The sequence below is a fragment of the Nannobrachium achirus genome (genome assembly GCF_963921795.1).
Source record: "Nannobrachium achirus genome assembly, chromosome: 11".
NCBI classification, from domain to species: domain Eukaryota; kingdom Metazoa; phylum Chordata; class Actinopteri; order Myctophiformes; family Myctophidae; genus Nannobrachium; species Nannobrachium achirus.
The window spans coordinates 36,195,881-36,210,081 of NC_137820.1; the positions used below are offsets into that span (position 1 = coordinate 36,195,881).

Sequence of the window (14,201 nt, forward strand, 5' to 3'; positions counted from 1 at the left end):
CACCACAGTTACAAATCTTTGGTCCAAAACAATATTTCTGCAAATGCCATCTAAATCCTAACAGTTTTCTGAAAAACCTACTGTGTGTTGCTACCGTACCGTATACCGTTTATTTATTTATTTATTTTTGTTTATTAATGCCATACTTGATCATACTACAGTGTCACACAAAAGCATGAAGCAATGTGTTTTGAGCTTGTAGATCTGCTACTTTTGAATTGGATCCTGAAAAGTAACAGTGTTGTACATAATGAGGTTTCCACCCAATAGAGATGACATAGGCCTAAAGCTAAAACCGACACAGATAATCTCAGGGTTAAAGCAGCACTAGGCTTATATCAAAGTTTTTTAATGAATAAACTGTCATTTTGTTCCTACCTGCAGACACCGGAAGTGACGGAAGTGCTGCGGTTAACGGAAGTTACGTCATGCGTTGCAGTCTTCCGGTGAAATTCTCCCGGCGGAAGATTGATTGATTGATTGAAGATTTTATTAGAAGTTTGCATAGAAAAAGGTACAGTTTCATGACGGTACAGTTCACTGGTACAAGTTCAACTAAAAGGAGATCCTAGAAAAGCACTTGGCTTATTTACGCAGGAAACCATTGAAGTATCTCATATAAAGTAACACTGCTTCATGCCGTTTCAGCCCATGGTCGTAACCAGGCTTTTCTCTTCGCAGATGAATAAGCCTGGCTACGCGAGGCTAATGCAGCTCCAAGCTTCGCCGTTCGCGAACACTTCTTACCTTTTGTGAACATTCATCTTGGAGCTGCATAGCGGAGGGAGGTTCCGAAAGGAGATAGGATTTAGTGTAGAAGGAAAAACGAGGGGGCTCAGTGATAAACCCTGGGGACAACACAGTAAAGCACAGCAGTAACTCTGGGATCGTACTGGGAACCTTACCTAGTTGTTGTTAGCCATGTTTTTACCATGTAGAATTCTCTAGAAAGCAGCCCAGGTATTCCACTGATAATTTGACAGTAACTATTATTCCTTATTCATCCTAACCTTAAAACCAGTACAAGTTTGCAACTCCTAAACCATTTTCCACTGTGTGAAAGTACAAGTACAACTACAACTACCGTAGGTCATTTACCTCATATGATATAACACTTTGATACTGCAAGAATGTGGAGTTGACTAATATTTATATTGGTAGTGATGCTTTAATCACACTTTTGATCATACTTTTTTATGAAAAGACATATCTTTAACTATATTCTAAATGCAGCCAAACACGACAACTGCCTCCTGTATAAAGTTTGTTTAAACAATTAAAGCAGCCACACTCATTCTTTAAATTTTTTTACATATTTATTTGGGACAGTAAATAACTAATAATAATAAATAATAAGTAATAAACATTTTGATTATGTACTAACTTGTATTAATACATACTTACATCAATAAAATGATATCAGTATAATAAAGCATATGTGGATGCATGCATACAAATATGAAGGAGGCAGTAGACAATGTAGTACTGTTTTTCTTTTTTGCATACACCACTATTATTACAGTCATAGTAAGACTGTCACAATTATAATAATATAATCATTACAATAGTTTTCCATTCATTTTTGATGAAATTAAAATAAATGTCATATTTCCTCATTATTTCCATCAGTCATTTCAAATGCTGAAATGTGATTTTTATTTATTGCGAGCTAATTTATGCAATTTCTTAGATTTTTCATTGCTTGCTCGATGAAACATATGAAATTATAGTCTGCGATATAGACTATAATATAGTCTACAATACATGCAGGGCAATGTCTCCTGGTGGAGACGTGTGCTGTGTGGAGTGCACCTTTCTAGTTTGTATTCTGACTTTGTACTTCCACCAAACCTCTTTTTTTAACATTATAATTATTTATTTTGAGTCGTGCATAATTTTTAAATCTTGAAATCTTATGCCAATATTGGGTAAAAAAAAACTAAAAACTAAAACAGAATTAAAAATATGGAATAATTGGACTGCTCTCCCCAACAAGATGGAGGGTGGACTTTGGAATAATTGCGACCGAAGGTCGCATATACTCTGAAGAACCGTGTCGCTTGAGTGACCTTCCTTCCGTATCCTCTTAGATGTCCTTCCGTATCCTCTTAGATGTCAGTGTGATGTCAGCGAGTTGTGACATCACTTCCTGTACAGGGCGGCTACACAAAATGTGGATAACACTATATATGGAGATAGTCCAGTCCATCATGTCATATGGGACTACCGTCATAGAAAGTAGGCATTGTTAGGCCGGAGTCAATGGCTGTCTGTCTGACTGTCTGTACAGGAAGTGATGTCGATGACATGGAGATGTGGATAACACTATATATGGAGATAGTCTAGTCCAATATGTCATATGGGACTACCGTCATAGACGGTAGCCATTGTTAAGCCGGAGTCAATGGCTGACTGTCTGTACAGGAAGTGATGTCACATGACATACTTTTTATGCCCATATATGAGTCCTAACATGGAGATGTGGATAACACTATATATGGAGATAGTCTAGTCCAATATGTCATATGGAACTACCGTCATAGACAGTAGCCATTGTTAGGTCGGAGTCAATGGCTGTCTGTCTGACTGTCTGTACAGGAAGTGATGTCACATGACATACTTTTTATGCCCATATATGAGTCCTTCTGTACCACATCTCCATGTTTAGGCAAACTCCACACAGAAAGGCCCTATCGCCAACCCAACCTATGGTGTGAGCGATAGGGCCTTTCTGTGTGGAGTTTGCATGTTCTCCCCGTGTCTCCTAGAGTTGATACCCTCACAAAAACATGAACAAACTCCCCCCAGAATGACAACAACTAGAATCGTCAGAGAAACGCTGTGGTTGGCCAGATGGTTAAGAATTGGCGCGACCTCGCCCTTTAGGGCGAGGTTGCATGTCACCCTGAGGTCGCATTCCACCCTCAGGTGTCTTACTAGTAATATAATATTTACTGTCCTCCCATCAGACCCAGCACCAGGTGGAGGGTGGATTCTTTCTGGATGTTGTAGTAAGCCAGGGTGTGGCCATCTTCCAATTGCTTGCCTGCAAAGATCAACCTCTGATATAGGGGAATGCCTATCTTGTGCTGGATTTTAGCATTCACTTTCTCAATGGTATCGCTTGGCTCGACCCAAAGGGTGATGTATTTGCCAGTGAGGGTCTTGACAAAGATCTGAAACTTAACTTTCACGATTTTGTCTTCAGCATTTAATGTATAATATGAGATTTGCAATTGTGGCTCTTGCTTTGAGTTGACTTCTGCAACAACCCCTTTGATAATAATTTCAATATTCTCGTGCAAATATTCAGTTCCGTTAATTCTTGTATTGGCAGCTCTATGGAGGATTGTTGTCTCAGCTAGCCACACATCACACGCAAAGACTTGAATTATGTCGTCTTGTTTTGGTCTTAGCTCTGGGTTTTCATTCCTCTTGTGTTCATTAAGCCTATCTTCGATGGCCCTCTTGGTCATGCCGACTTTGTATAATCCCCCTGCGCAAAGGAAAAAATAGCTGTAGCCATTTTTAACTTGAGTTAAATCTACTTTATCGTCAGACGGGTCCTCCTCATCAACCGAATCACTGGATATGAATGAACTTATGATTGTACTGCTATCTGATGATGATTGGTGTGAATATGATTGAGGACTGGAAGTGTTGCCACTGTTAGGTCTAGACCTTATAGCTAACTCTGTCTGAATGTCTGCTAGCATGATTTTGAAAGTGTGCTGGTGTGATTCTGATTCTGTGTCACTGAACGGTTTGGACCTTTTACGCGATGGATCGAGAGTCACGTCAGTGACAGATTTCACTATCTGGTTTACCGCGACCTTCTTCGCGACTTGTTTTGCTACCGTTTTCGAGGTAGATTTCAGCGCTTGTTTGCCGACTGACCGGGGCGTTCCCCCAGCAGCCTCTGCGTCACTGGAAGGGTCCAGCCCGATGTCCAGGCCCATCTTCCCCACCCCAACGAGTGCTTCTCCCAGACTGTCCGCCTCACCCATTCTCTCGACATTTCTGACGAATCCGACTGCTTTGTTTGTCACGACAGACACCAGCGAGTCTGTCACCACCCCCACTGTTGCTGCCCCCGCTGGGCCCGCCACCACCGCACTAGCAAGGAGCACCATACTCCTGCTGGAGGCCAGGTAGGCTTTCATCGCCCCTTCGTGATCTCCGGCGATATTGTGAACAACACCTTTGACATGCCCCACGACTGGGATGCTGTCCAAGGTCTCAGAGACCACGTTCCCCATTTAGTTCACGTGTCCCCCAAGTAAGTAAAGATGAAAATGACAAAGATGACACCTGGGTGGGAGAGAAAAAAAAGGAGTACAACCACTTGAAATAGTTTTTCTGTTTTTCTTTTTCTTTTTTTAATGTACAAGACTGTTCCTTTTCCCTTTCACTTATTTGTATGTATTTGTTCCAATAATAGCAGATCTACAAGTTCACAAATATAGACTGTATAATAGAATGGACGCAGGGAACATGTGACCATGCATAAGACGTTTGATGCAACAATATGGCCTTGTTTTGTGTCCCAAATAACTACAGAGAGCCTGGATCTCTAGGTGAATAAATCAGTATTACATTTTTAATGCATGCTATGATAAGAATTCAGGCTTCATACTGTACCTGTTACTAAGGTGAGGTATCTCAGTTTTGTAGTCAAACGTGGCTTTCACCTCCAATCCAGCTTGTTTTTAGTTCACACCTTTAGACAGAGCCAAGATACAGTAGATCAAATCACCATAAGATCACCACAACCAAACATGTATTCCCAGGTAGATAACGCTGGTAGCGTGGCATTAGACCAGTATAATTCATTAACCTTATATCTGGAAGAACGCTACACTGATGATGTTGTTATTGACAGTTAGAAATATATGATTTTGTTCCATATATTGACAGGTTTTGTTAAAATAAGTTAAAGGACAACTTTGTTTTTTTTACAACAAGGGTTCATATTTTAGAATGTAATTAGAGAAAAGAAAAAGTGAGTGTTAAAATGTTTTCATTTGCTTCGTTCTATTGTTTTATCGCGTTTACCGTGCTAAAATGTGGGGCATGCGTACGCATGGGGGCGTGTGTACAAGTGGCCAGCAGTTTCTTTATTGCTATGTACAGTAACACTTCTAGCCCCCATAAGTCACATCCAACCATGAAAGGTTGCGTTGTATCTTGGGAATGGGCTTATTCTGTGTAAAATTACATATTTAGCCACTTGTACGCATGCCCCCAACCACTGACATAAGAATCTCTAAAACAATAGAAAGAAGTAAATTAAATACTTTTAACACTCATCTTTTATATTCTAAAATATGAACCCTTGTTGTAAAAAACTAAAGTTGTCCTTTAAATGCCTCTATATATTCTGATCGCAATCATTGTTGAGTTGTCCCGAGGGTTCCGCATCTCTAAATCTCTTTAGTAAAAACAATACATTTTCAGGTCAGGATACCAATTTCATCCAATCACTAGAGAAACCCATGCAGGATACATGTGAAACAAGTGAAATTGGAAGGTTCTCCTGAATGGATGTCATTGTTGACCCTCCTGAAAATGTTTGTTACTGAACAAATACTTTTTTTTAAAGCATGATTATTATCAGACTACAGAGCTTTACATTTACATTACAACGGAAAAGTTAAAAGAGAACTCTTCTCAGACTGATCAGAAATTACCAAAATGCTGCATGCGTAATAAAGTTGTTTAAAAAAAAAAAAAACATTTTGCAAATAACTTTTATTGTGATTTTTTGAAAGACAGGACATCACAAACACACCAGACTATCATACACAAGTCAAACACGGGTAATTCACCCATCATAATAAAAAATACAAAAGTACAAAACACGAGTAATTCACCAATCATATAAATAGTACAAAAGTTAGCAACCTCTTGGAAAACATGGACATCTACTAATGTAGCCATTATGGACTAAACGTCCAGATGCGCCATAATAGGACCCCAGATGAACTCGAATGCAGTATGACTGTCCTGCTTAAAGCATCGAAGCCTCTCCAAATGAATAATTGACACAAATTCTGTAAGCCATCTGTTGAAACAAGGTATAGTAGAGGATTTCCATTCAGTTAAAATAATTATTTTGGCTACTAGTGTTCCAAGCATGAGTGTCTGTTGGACAGAGTACGGCAGAGAAAGAGAAGCTTCGGAGCAACCAAACAGGACAGTTAGTGCATCGGGCTCAATGGGAATACGATATACACTACTGTACCAAGCAAAAATGCTTTGCCAGAATGGAACAAAATGCAAAATGTTCTTTGGACCATAATCACTGCTGCACAAAGTACACAATAATCACTGGTGATCAAATAACTCACCCATTAATAGATTCAACAGTACATACACTTGGGGAAATAGAGTAGCCTAAGCCTTTAGTACCGTATATACTTGCTTTCGAAAACAAATTGTGTGTGTGTGCGTGTGCGTGTGTGTGTGTGTGTGTGTGTAGAAATGTGCATTCTTGCTAAATCCGATATATTCACACTTTGATATGCACTGTCCCGTCTAAATAAACATAATAAATTATGCCTATTCTTTGTGACAGTAGAATATAGGCCTTGTAGTAAAGGTTGAGCTAGGTGTTTAGGGCTGGTGAGGTGTTTTCAACACTTCCATGGGGCTTCTTTCAGGAAGCATTGAAGAGGAGGACCAGGCTGATATATTTGAACATGGTCATGGTTTTTATTTCTATAACAAACAAGATAAGATATAATCATTACACAATTCAACAGTAAAACCAACATTCAACAATAAATACACCAAGGTTACAGGTACACATATTCAATAAGAACACCAATATTCAATAGGTCCAAATTGCCATGGATGCTAAAGTGACCAACTCTACAGTTAAGGTGTACAGGTAAGGATTATACATTTACCAGTAACCAACAAATGCAACCTATATAGAATCATTCATCAACTTACTCAATGAGGCATAACCAAAAGGTATTCAAGGAAGGGGACTCCAGGACAGGGCTCAGGAGGTGTTCTTACGTTGCTGCCAAACATTTACTGAGGCATTAAGGCAGGTTATATAGTCAGCAGGAAATGAGCGAAGTGAGTTCAGGTGTGAGTGAGTGCAGGTATGGGATTGAGTGGAGCAGGTGAGGGGTGGAGCTGATGATGATGATGGGCCAGGGGGTGGGGTTGCTGTCCAATATGAATGAATATTTGTACAGGCCTATTCTTTCTTAAAAAAAATATATAAAATAAAAAATTGTATCCCACGACTTTGAAACCCATTTCTCATCCAATTAGCCCTATTCACGGTCCGCCCACTCAGCAAATTTCTCAGCAACTTCCTGGTGCTGATGTCAGTTTTGAAGGGGAAATTAATACAGAAATAGCTGGACTTAAAGCCAACAAATCATTATTTCGAACGGTAAAGTAAATTATAATGCTTTGTGCCTTTTACTATCTTGTGTTCTTGATCATGCTAGCCGTATTTTATACTTAACTATTGGGAAATTGCATTACATTTGCGATTTCTGTGTTAGCTCTATGGGCTTTTAGCATGGTTTTACCCTTCAAAACGTGACTTCAGCACCAGGGGGATGCTGAGTGGGCGGGCCGTGAATAGGGCTAATTATCAATCCCTGGTGGGAATCAAAACAAGGACCTTCTAGCTGTGAGGCGACAGCACTACCAACTGTGCCACCTGCCACATGTCCCCTAGGCCTGTTGTTTCTGACAGTAGAATATAGGCCTACTCCTTCTAAAAGGCTTACTGCATGGCTCTGTTTTCTGACAGTAGAATATACTGTGTCTGATCTGTGATCGGTCCCCCAACCCCAAATTGGGGCTGAGTCGGTCCGGGTACTAACGAGTCCCTTCATGAACTGATGTGAGCTCTGCCCACTATCCTGCACCTGCAAACATTGTTCAGTATATCGGACGGACAAATATTCAATTCATCCCCTGAGCAAACATCTATTGCTGAAGGTTCAGATAGATCCGACATACTTGGCTACCAGTGATTCAGATAAGAATATCTGTACAGTATCTTAAATTATCAAACAGGAGACTGTGTGTCCACGTTGTATGGACACTCAGAAGGATTGTACATTTTCCATGCTATATATATCCATTTATATAGTACCTTTATCCAAGGTGCATTACATTCACCCATTCACACACCGATTCTTGAGAAAGCCATGCGAGACAACCAACCTGCTCATCGGGAGCAATTAAGGGGTTAAGTATCTTGCTCAAGGACACTTAAACAGTAACTCTGGATCATGCTGGGAAACGTATGGTTTCCAAGCGGCCGCTCTACTCTATCTACTTCCTGATCCACTGCTGCCTGATGCCTCTCTAGAGAGCAGCTTAGGTATTTTACTAATGATTTGACAGTAACTAATTCCTTATTCATCCTAACCTTAAAATCAGTGGACTAATGCAAGTACAAGTTTGCAACTCCTAAAGCATTTTTCACTAAGTTAAAGTACAAATACAACTGGGTTGTTTACCTCCAATAACACTTTGATACTGCAAGAACGTGGGGTTTATATTGGTACATTTATTTTAGTAGTGATGCTTTAATCACACTTTTGATCATACTTTTTTTTATGAAAAGACACATCTTAATTCATGTAGAATAGACCGTTTGTCAGCCTTCTGATTGGTCCCTGAGACTCCCTGACTGGCCAACCAGAAAAAAACATTCACTTTTTGCTATCGGGGGTGGAGTTTGTGCAGTGGAGAATGTTGCTTCAGGCTTTCAAAAACTGTCCGCAGTGCGCGACACGGAGATCGGCCGGTACGGTGATAGCGACGGCAAGCGTCAAGCGATCTCGCTCATCATAACGAATAAGCTTCAACAAACTAGTTCACATGTACCTTATCAATGGTCTAAGAGTCACGATTGGGTACATATAATTTAAATGGGCAGAATTACGAAAAGCCAGCCTATTATGTGAGGAGAAACATTCTCTCTGTCCTCTTCCTAGTACCCAAGATGCAATGCGCTTCTCTTTCTATCTCTGATCCAGAGGATTAAACTAATTAAAACATTTATTTTTCGGGGGAAAACTACTGTTTTGCTATGTAATTACTGTACCTTTTTCTTCCCTTTTTATTAATATCACGTAGATGTGTTTTTTGTGGTACTTTATATAGCTGTAATGAGGCTATGAAGGGAAAAAAAATCCCATCCACTTCCACTATAAAAGAATCTGCAAAGAGGATTCTGTCCCACTGGGATTAAACACATTAAAACATATATTTTCGGGTAAACCCCATGTTTTGCAATGTAACTACTGTACCTTTGTCTTCCCTTTTTATTAATATCACCTAGGTGTTTTTCCTTTGGTACTTTATATAGCTGTAATGAGGCTATGAAGGGGAAAAAAATCCCATCCACTTCCACTATAAAAACAATCTGCCCAGGGTTAATGTCCCATCATAGTAACAGGGCAGAATGGGGCGGGATTTACAAAAGGGTTTATTGTCTAAATGTAGCCAAACAAGACAACTGCCTCCTGTATAAAAGAAAGAAAGAAAGAAAGAAAAAAAAACATTAAAGGAGCCACACACTTTCACTTTACATAATCATTCTTCCTATTTTACACATTTATTTGGGACAGTAAATAACTAAACATTTACATGAATTAATTTAATAAACATTTTGATTATGTATACCTTTTACATACCCTACATCAATAAAGTGATATCAGTATAATAAAGCATATATTTGGATGCATGCATACAAATATGAAGAGGGAGGCAGTAGACAATGTAGAACAGTTTTTCTTTTTTTGCATACACAACTAGTATTACTGTAGTAGTAAGACTGTCACAATGATAATAATAGCATTTTATGCCTTTATTCGATAGGACAGTAGACTGACAGGAAATGAGGAGAGAGATGGGGAATGGCATGTGGCAAAGGTCGTCCAGATCGGGAATGGAACCAGCGATGCCAGCAGACATCATAGCCTAGTATGTGGTATGCGCCTTGACCACCAGGCCAGCGGGCGCCCCTGAAATTAGTTTTTTAATGTAAATGTTCCAATATTCAATGTTTAAAAACAGTACAATGAATAAAAGCGCATTTCATTGATTTCTTCATGAAATTACTGTAATCTTTTGGGGGAATGTTTTTTTTTTATGTTTTGAAATAATAATAGATGGAGTGTGGACTCCTCGTTTGGAATTATTTACTGTCCTCCCCTCAGACGCAGCACCAGGTGGAGGGTGGATAAGTTCTGGATGTTGTATTGAAGCAGGGTGTGGTCATCTTCCAGTGGCTTGCCAGCAAAGATCAAATTCTGCTCTTCAGGGGGAATGCCTATCTTGTCCTGGATTTTAGCCTTCACGCTCTCAATGGTATCGCTTAGCTTGACCTCAAGGGTGATGGTGCTGCCAGTGTGGGTATTGACAAAGATCTGCAACTTGTTATTAACTTTCACGATCTTGTTTTCAGCATTTAATATATAATATGAGATTTGCAATTGTGACTCTTGCTGTGAGTTGACTTCTGCGACAACGCTTTTGATAACACTTTCAATATTCTCGCTCAAATATTCAGTTCCGTCAATTCTTGTATTTTCAGCTATTTGGAGGATCGTTGTCTCAGCTAGCCACACATCATCACATGCAAAGACTTGAATGATTTCATCTTGTCTTGGTCTTAGCGCTGGGTTTTCTTTTCTCTTGTGTTCGTTAAGCCTAAGCTCTATGTCCCTCTTTGTCAAGCCAACTTTGTAAAATCCACCTTCGCAACGGAAAAAATAGATATACCCATGTTTAACTTGAGTTAAATCTACTTTATCGTCAGACGAGTCAAATGAGTCCTCATCATCATCCCAATCACTGGATATGTATGAACTCATGGTTGTACCGCTATCTGAAGATGATTGAGCGAATCCACTGTCTGACTCACTGGACCTTTCACCTGAACCTGCCTGACTGGACGTGTTGCCACTATTTGTCTTTTTGTTGCCACCATTAGGTCTAGACCTTACAGCTGAATCTGTCTGAATGTCTGCTGGCATGATTTTGAAAGTGTGCAGGTATGATTCTGATTCTGTGTCACTGAACGGTTTGGACCTTTCACGCGATGGATCGAGAGTCACGTCAGTGACAGATTTCACTATTTGGTTTACCGCAACCTTCTTTGCGACTTGTTTTGCTACTGTCTTCGAGGTAGATTTCAGTGCTTGTTTGCCGACTGACCGGGGCGTTCCCCCAGCAGCCTCTGCGTCACTGGAAGGGTCCAGCCCGATGTCCAGGCCCATCTTCCCCACCCCAACGAGTGCTTCTCCCAGACTGTCCGCCTCACCGATTCTCTCGACATTTCTGACGAATCCGACTGCTTTGTTTGTCACGACAGACACCAGCGAGTCTGTCACCACCCCCACTGTTGCTGCCCCCGCTGGGCCCGCCACCACCGCACTAGCAAGGAGCACCATACTCCTGCTGGAGGCCAGGTAGGCTTTCATCGCCCCTTTGTGATCTCCGGCGATATTGTGAACGACACCTTTGACATGCCCCACGACTGGGATGCTGTCCAAGGTCTCAGTGACCACGTTCCCCATTTAGTTCACGTGTCCCCCAAGTAAAGAGGAAGATGACAAAGTTGACACCTGGATGGGAGAGAAAAAAAGGAGTACAACCACTTGAAATAGTTTTTCTGTTTTTTTGTTAAAAACTGTTGCAATAATAGCAGATCTACAAGTTCACAAATATAGACCGTATAAAAGAATAGACACAGGGAACATGTGACCATGCATAAGACGTTTGATGCAACGATATGGCCTTGTTGTTTTGTGTACCAACTAACTACAGAGAGCCTGGATCTCTAGGTGAATAATCAGTATTACATTTTTAATGCATGCCATGATAATAATTCAGGCTTCATACTGTACCTGTTACTAAGGTGAGGTATCTCAGTGTTGCTGTTAAATGTGGCTTTCACCTCCAATCCAGATTGTTTTTCATTCACACCTTGAGACAGAGAAAATAGACAAAATCACCATGACATCACCACAACAAAAATGTATTTCCGGCTAGATAATACCATTGGAGCAGTATTATTCATTAACCTTATATCTGGAAGAACGCAACACTGATGATGTTATTGACAATTAGAAATATATTATTTTGTTCCATAAATCGCCAGGTGGACAAACTAGTTTTTAATGTTCCCTGGATACTGTATTTTATACTGTGTAGACTTGCATAGACATTCTACACGGAATTACCACCCTGCTGTAAATGTTTGTTTGCAAAGATTCTGAACTGGTCTACAATGGTTCATATTCTTGTGTACAATACATATTGTAAAAAGAAAAAAGAGGGGACATTTTCTTAACCATATACAGATCCATCTTAAAAAATATGCCATAGCACCCCAAATCATAACTGACTACAGATATTTCCCACTGGACGTCAAGCAACTCTGACTTCAGAAGGTTGACATTTCTCAATTATAAATCCATGTTTTGAGTGGTCTCTTGTGTAATATTGTAATATTTTGAAATATGGAATTTGATATTCATGAGCTGTGTGCCATCAACATTTTAACAAAAAAGGTTTGGAATAATTCACTGCATGTGCAATATCTAGAATATATCAAAGTTCCAAGAAATATATGAAACTTTGAAGAAAATGCACACAATATTAATTTTTTAGATGGATCTGTATGATATGAAAATAGACGATCAGCAAGCTCACAATGCATCATTGTGAACGTTCGTATATTGTTTGATCAAATAAGTGTTAAACGCCTCTATTCTGATAGCAATCATTGTTGAGTGTCTTTTCATTAACTGGGGGTCTCCTCATCTCTGAAGCTCTTTAGTAAACAACATTTTCAGGTTGGGATACCAATTTCATCCACTAGAGAGAACTCATGCAGAATACAGGATAAACAAGTGAAATTGGAAGGTTCTCTCTCCTGAATGGATGACATTGTTGACCCCCCTGAAAATGTTTGTTACTGAACAAATACTTTTTTAAAGCAATGATTATTATCATAATACAGAGCTTTACATTTATTTATTTTTTTTACAAAAAAATAACTCTTCTCAGGCTGATCAGAAATCACCATAATGCTGGGTAATAAAGTTGTATGCAAAATGTTCTTTGGACCATAATCACTGCTGCACAAAGTACACAATATAATCATTGGGAACAAATAACACACCCATTATTACTAGATTCAACAGTACACCTGGGGAAATACAGTACAGCCTAAGCCTAAGACTACAAGGGAGAGTTAGTCAAATTCTAGTTAGGCCTAAAGTACGGTCAGTGAGTAAAAATAAATCATAAGAACATTTTCTTCATATTGTGCATTTGTGTGTACATACACACACACACACACACACACACACACACACACACACACACACACACACACACACACACACACACACACACACACACACACACACACACAATGTCATATACTGTTTTCACAATTCAGGGGTCCTTGAGGGGTCAAATGGACCCTTAATAGTGGTCTGTAACTCTGAGAGTGAACAAATGGACCCTTACAGGTACAACATTCCATTTGGTTCAATTTGTACAAAAATGAAAAAGCCACTAAAGCAGTGTATTATAAGTCCTGTATGTGACTCACCGTGTTGAGTTGGTCGCTGCTCCCAAACAACAGGACAGATTGTGAGCTGTGCTGCTCTGTGCAGCCTCTTAAAGCGGGCGAGAAAAGAGAGGTAGAGAGAGATAGAGAGAGAGAGAGAGAGAGAGAGAGAGAGAGAGAGAGAGAGAGAGAGAGAGAGAGAGAGAGAGAGCATGTGCTTTACAGCAGATCATGCCATTTCCCAGAAATAGGCCTACAAGTGAAAGTGAAACTGTCTGTCTGGTAGCTATGGGAACGCAACTGTGCTATCTTATCAATGGTTGACAAAGTACACAACCCCACTTGATTATTATACATGTAGGGTTACTCCTTCTGACAGCACAATACAGGCCTATACTCCTACAATATAGGTCAAAACAAGACACTTTTTAAGGTAGTTTTTTTCTCTCCTGTTTGTACCCTTTTAGTAATGTTTATAAGTGTTCTTTTTTGTAATGTGGCTTGTTTTCTGTATGATAATTCATATTTCATCCTAATTGGCTAATATTGGCTCCAAAGTTTGCAGGATTGCTCTGTTTTGAACAAAATCCCTCAAATCATCAACGCAGCTTGTGATTACCATTAA

The 14,201-nt window shown here is 39.7% G+C and overlaps 1 protein-coding gene across 1 annotated transcript; it reads right to left on the minus strand.

Annotated features, from left to right (window-relative positions):
* Positions 1-10,160: 10,160 nt before the first annotated feature.
* On the minus strand, positions 10,161-13,645 carry LOC308294575 (uncharacterized protein). The gene is made up of 3 exons (XM_080737307.1): positions 13,619-13,645; positions 11,901-11,979; positions 10,161-11,618 (listed from the first exon to the last, which is right to left on the minus strand). The coding sequence occupies exon 3, from the start codon at positions 11,568-11,570 to the stop codon at positions 10,191-10,193; it is 1,380 nt and encodes a 459-aa protein (XP_080593433.1). The 5' UTR covers positions 11,571-11,618; positions 11,901-11,979; positions 13,619-13,645; the 3' UTR covers positions 10,161-10,190.
* Between the last annotated feature and the right edge of the window lie 556 nt (positions 13,646-14,201).

Coding starts and splice junctions, on each gene's coding strand:
- LOC308294575 (XM_080737307.1), bottom strand. CDS start 11,570: ATGGGGAACGTGGTCACTGAGACCTTGGACAGCATCCCAGTCGTGGGG.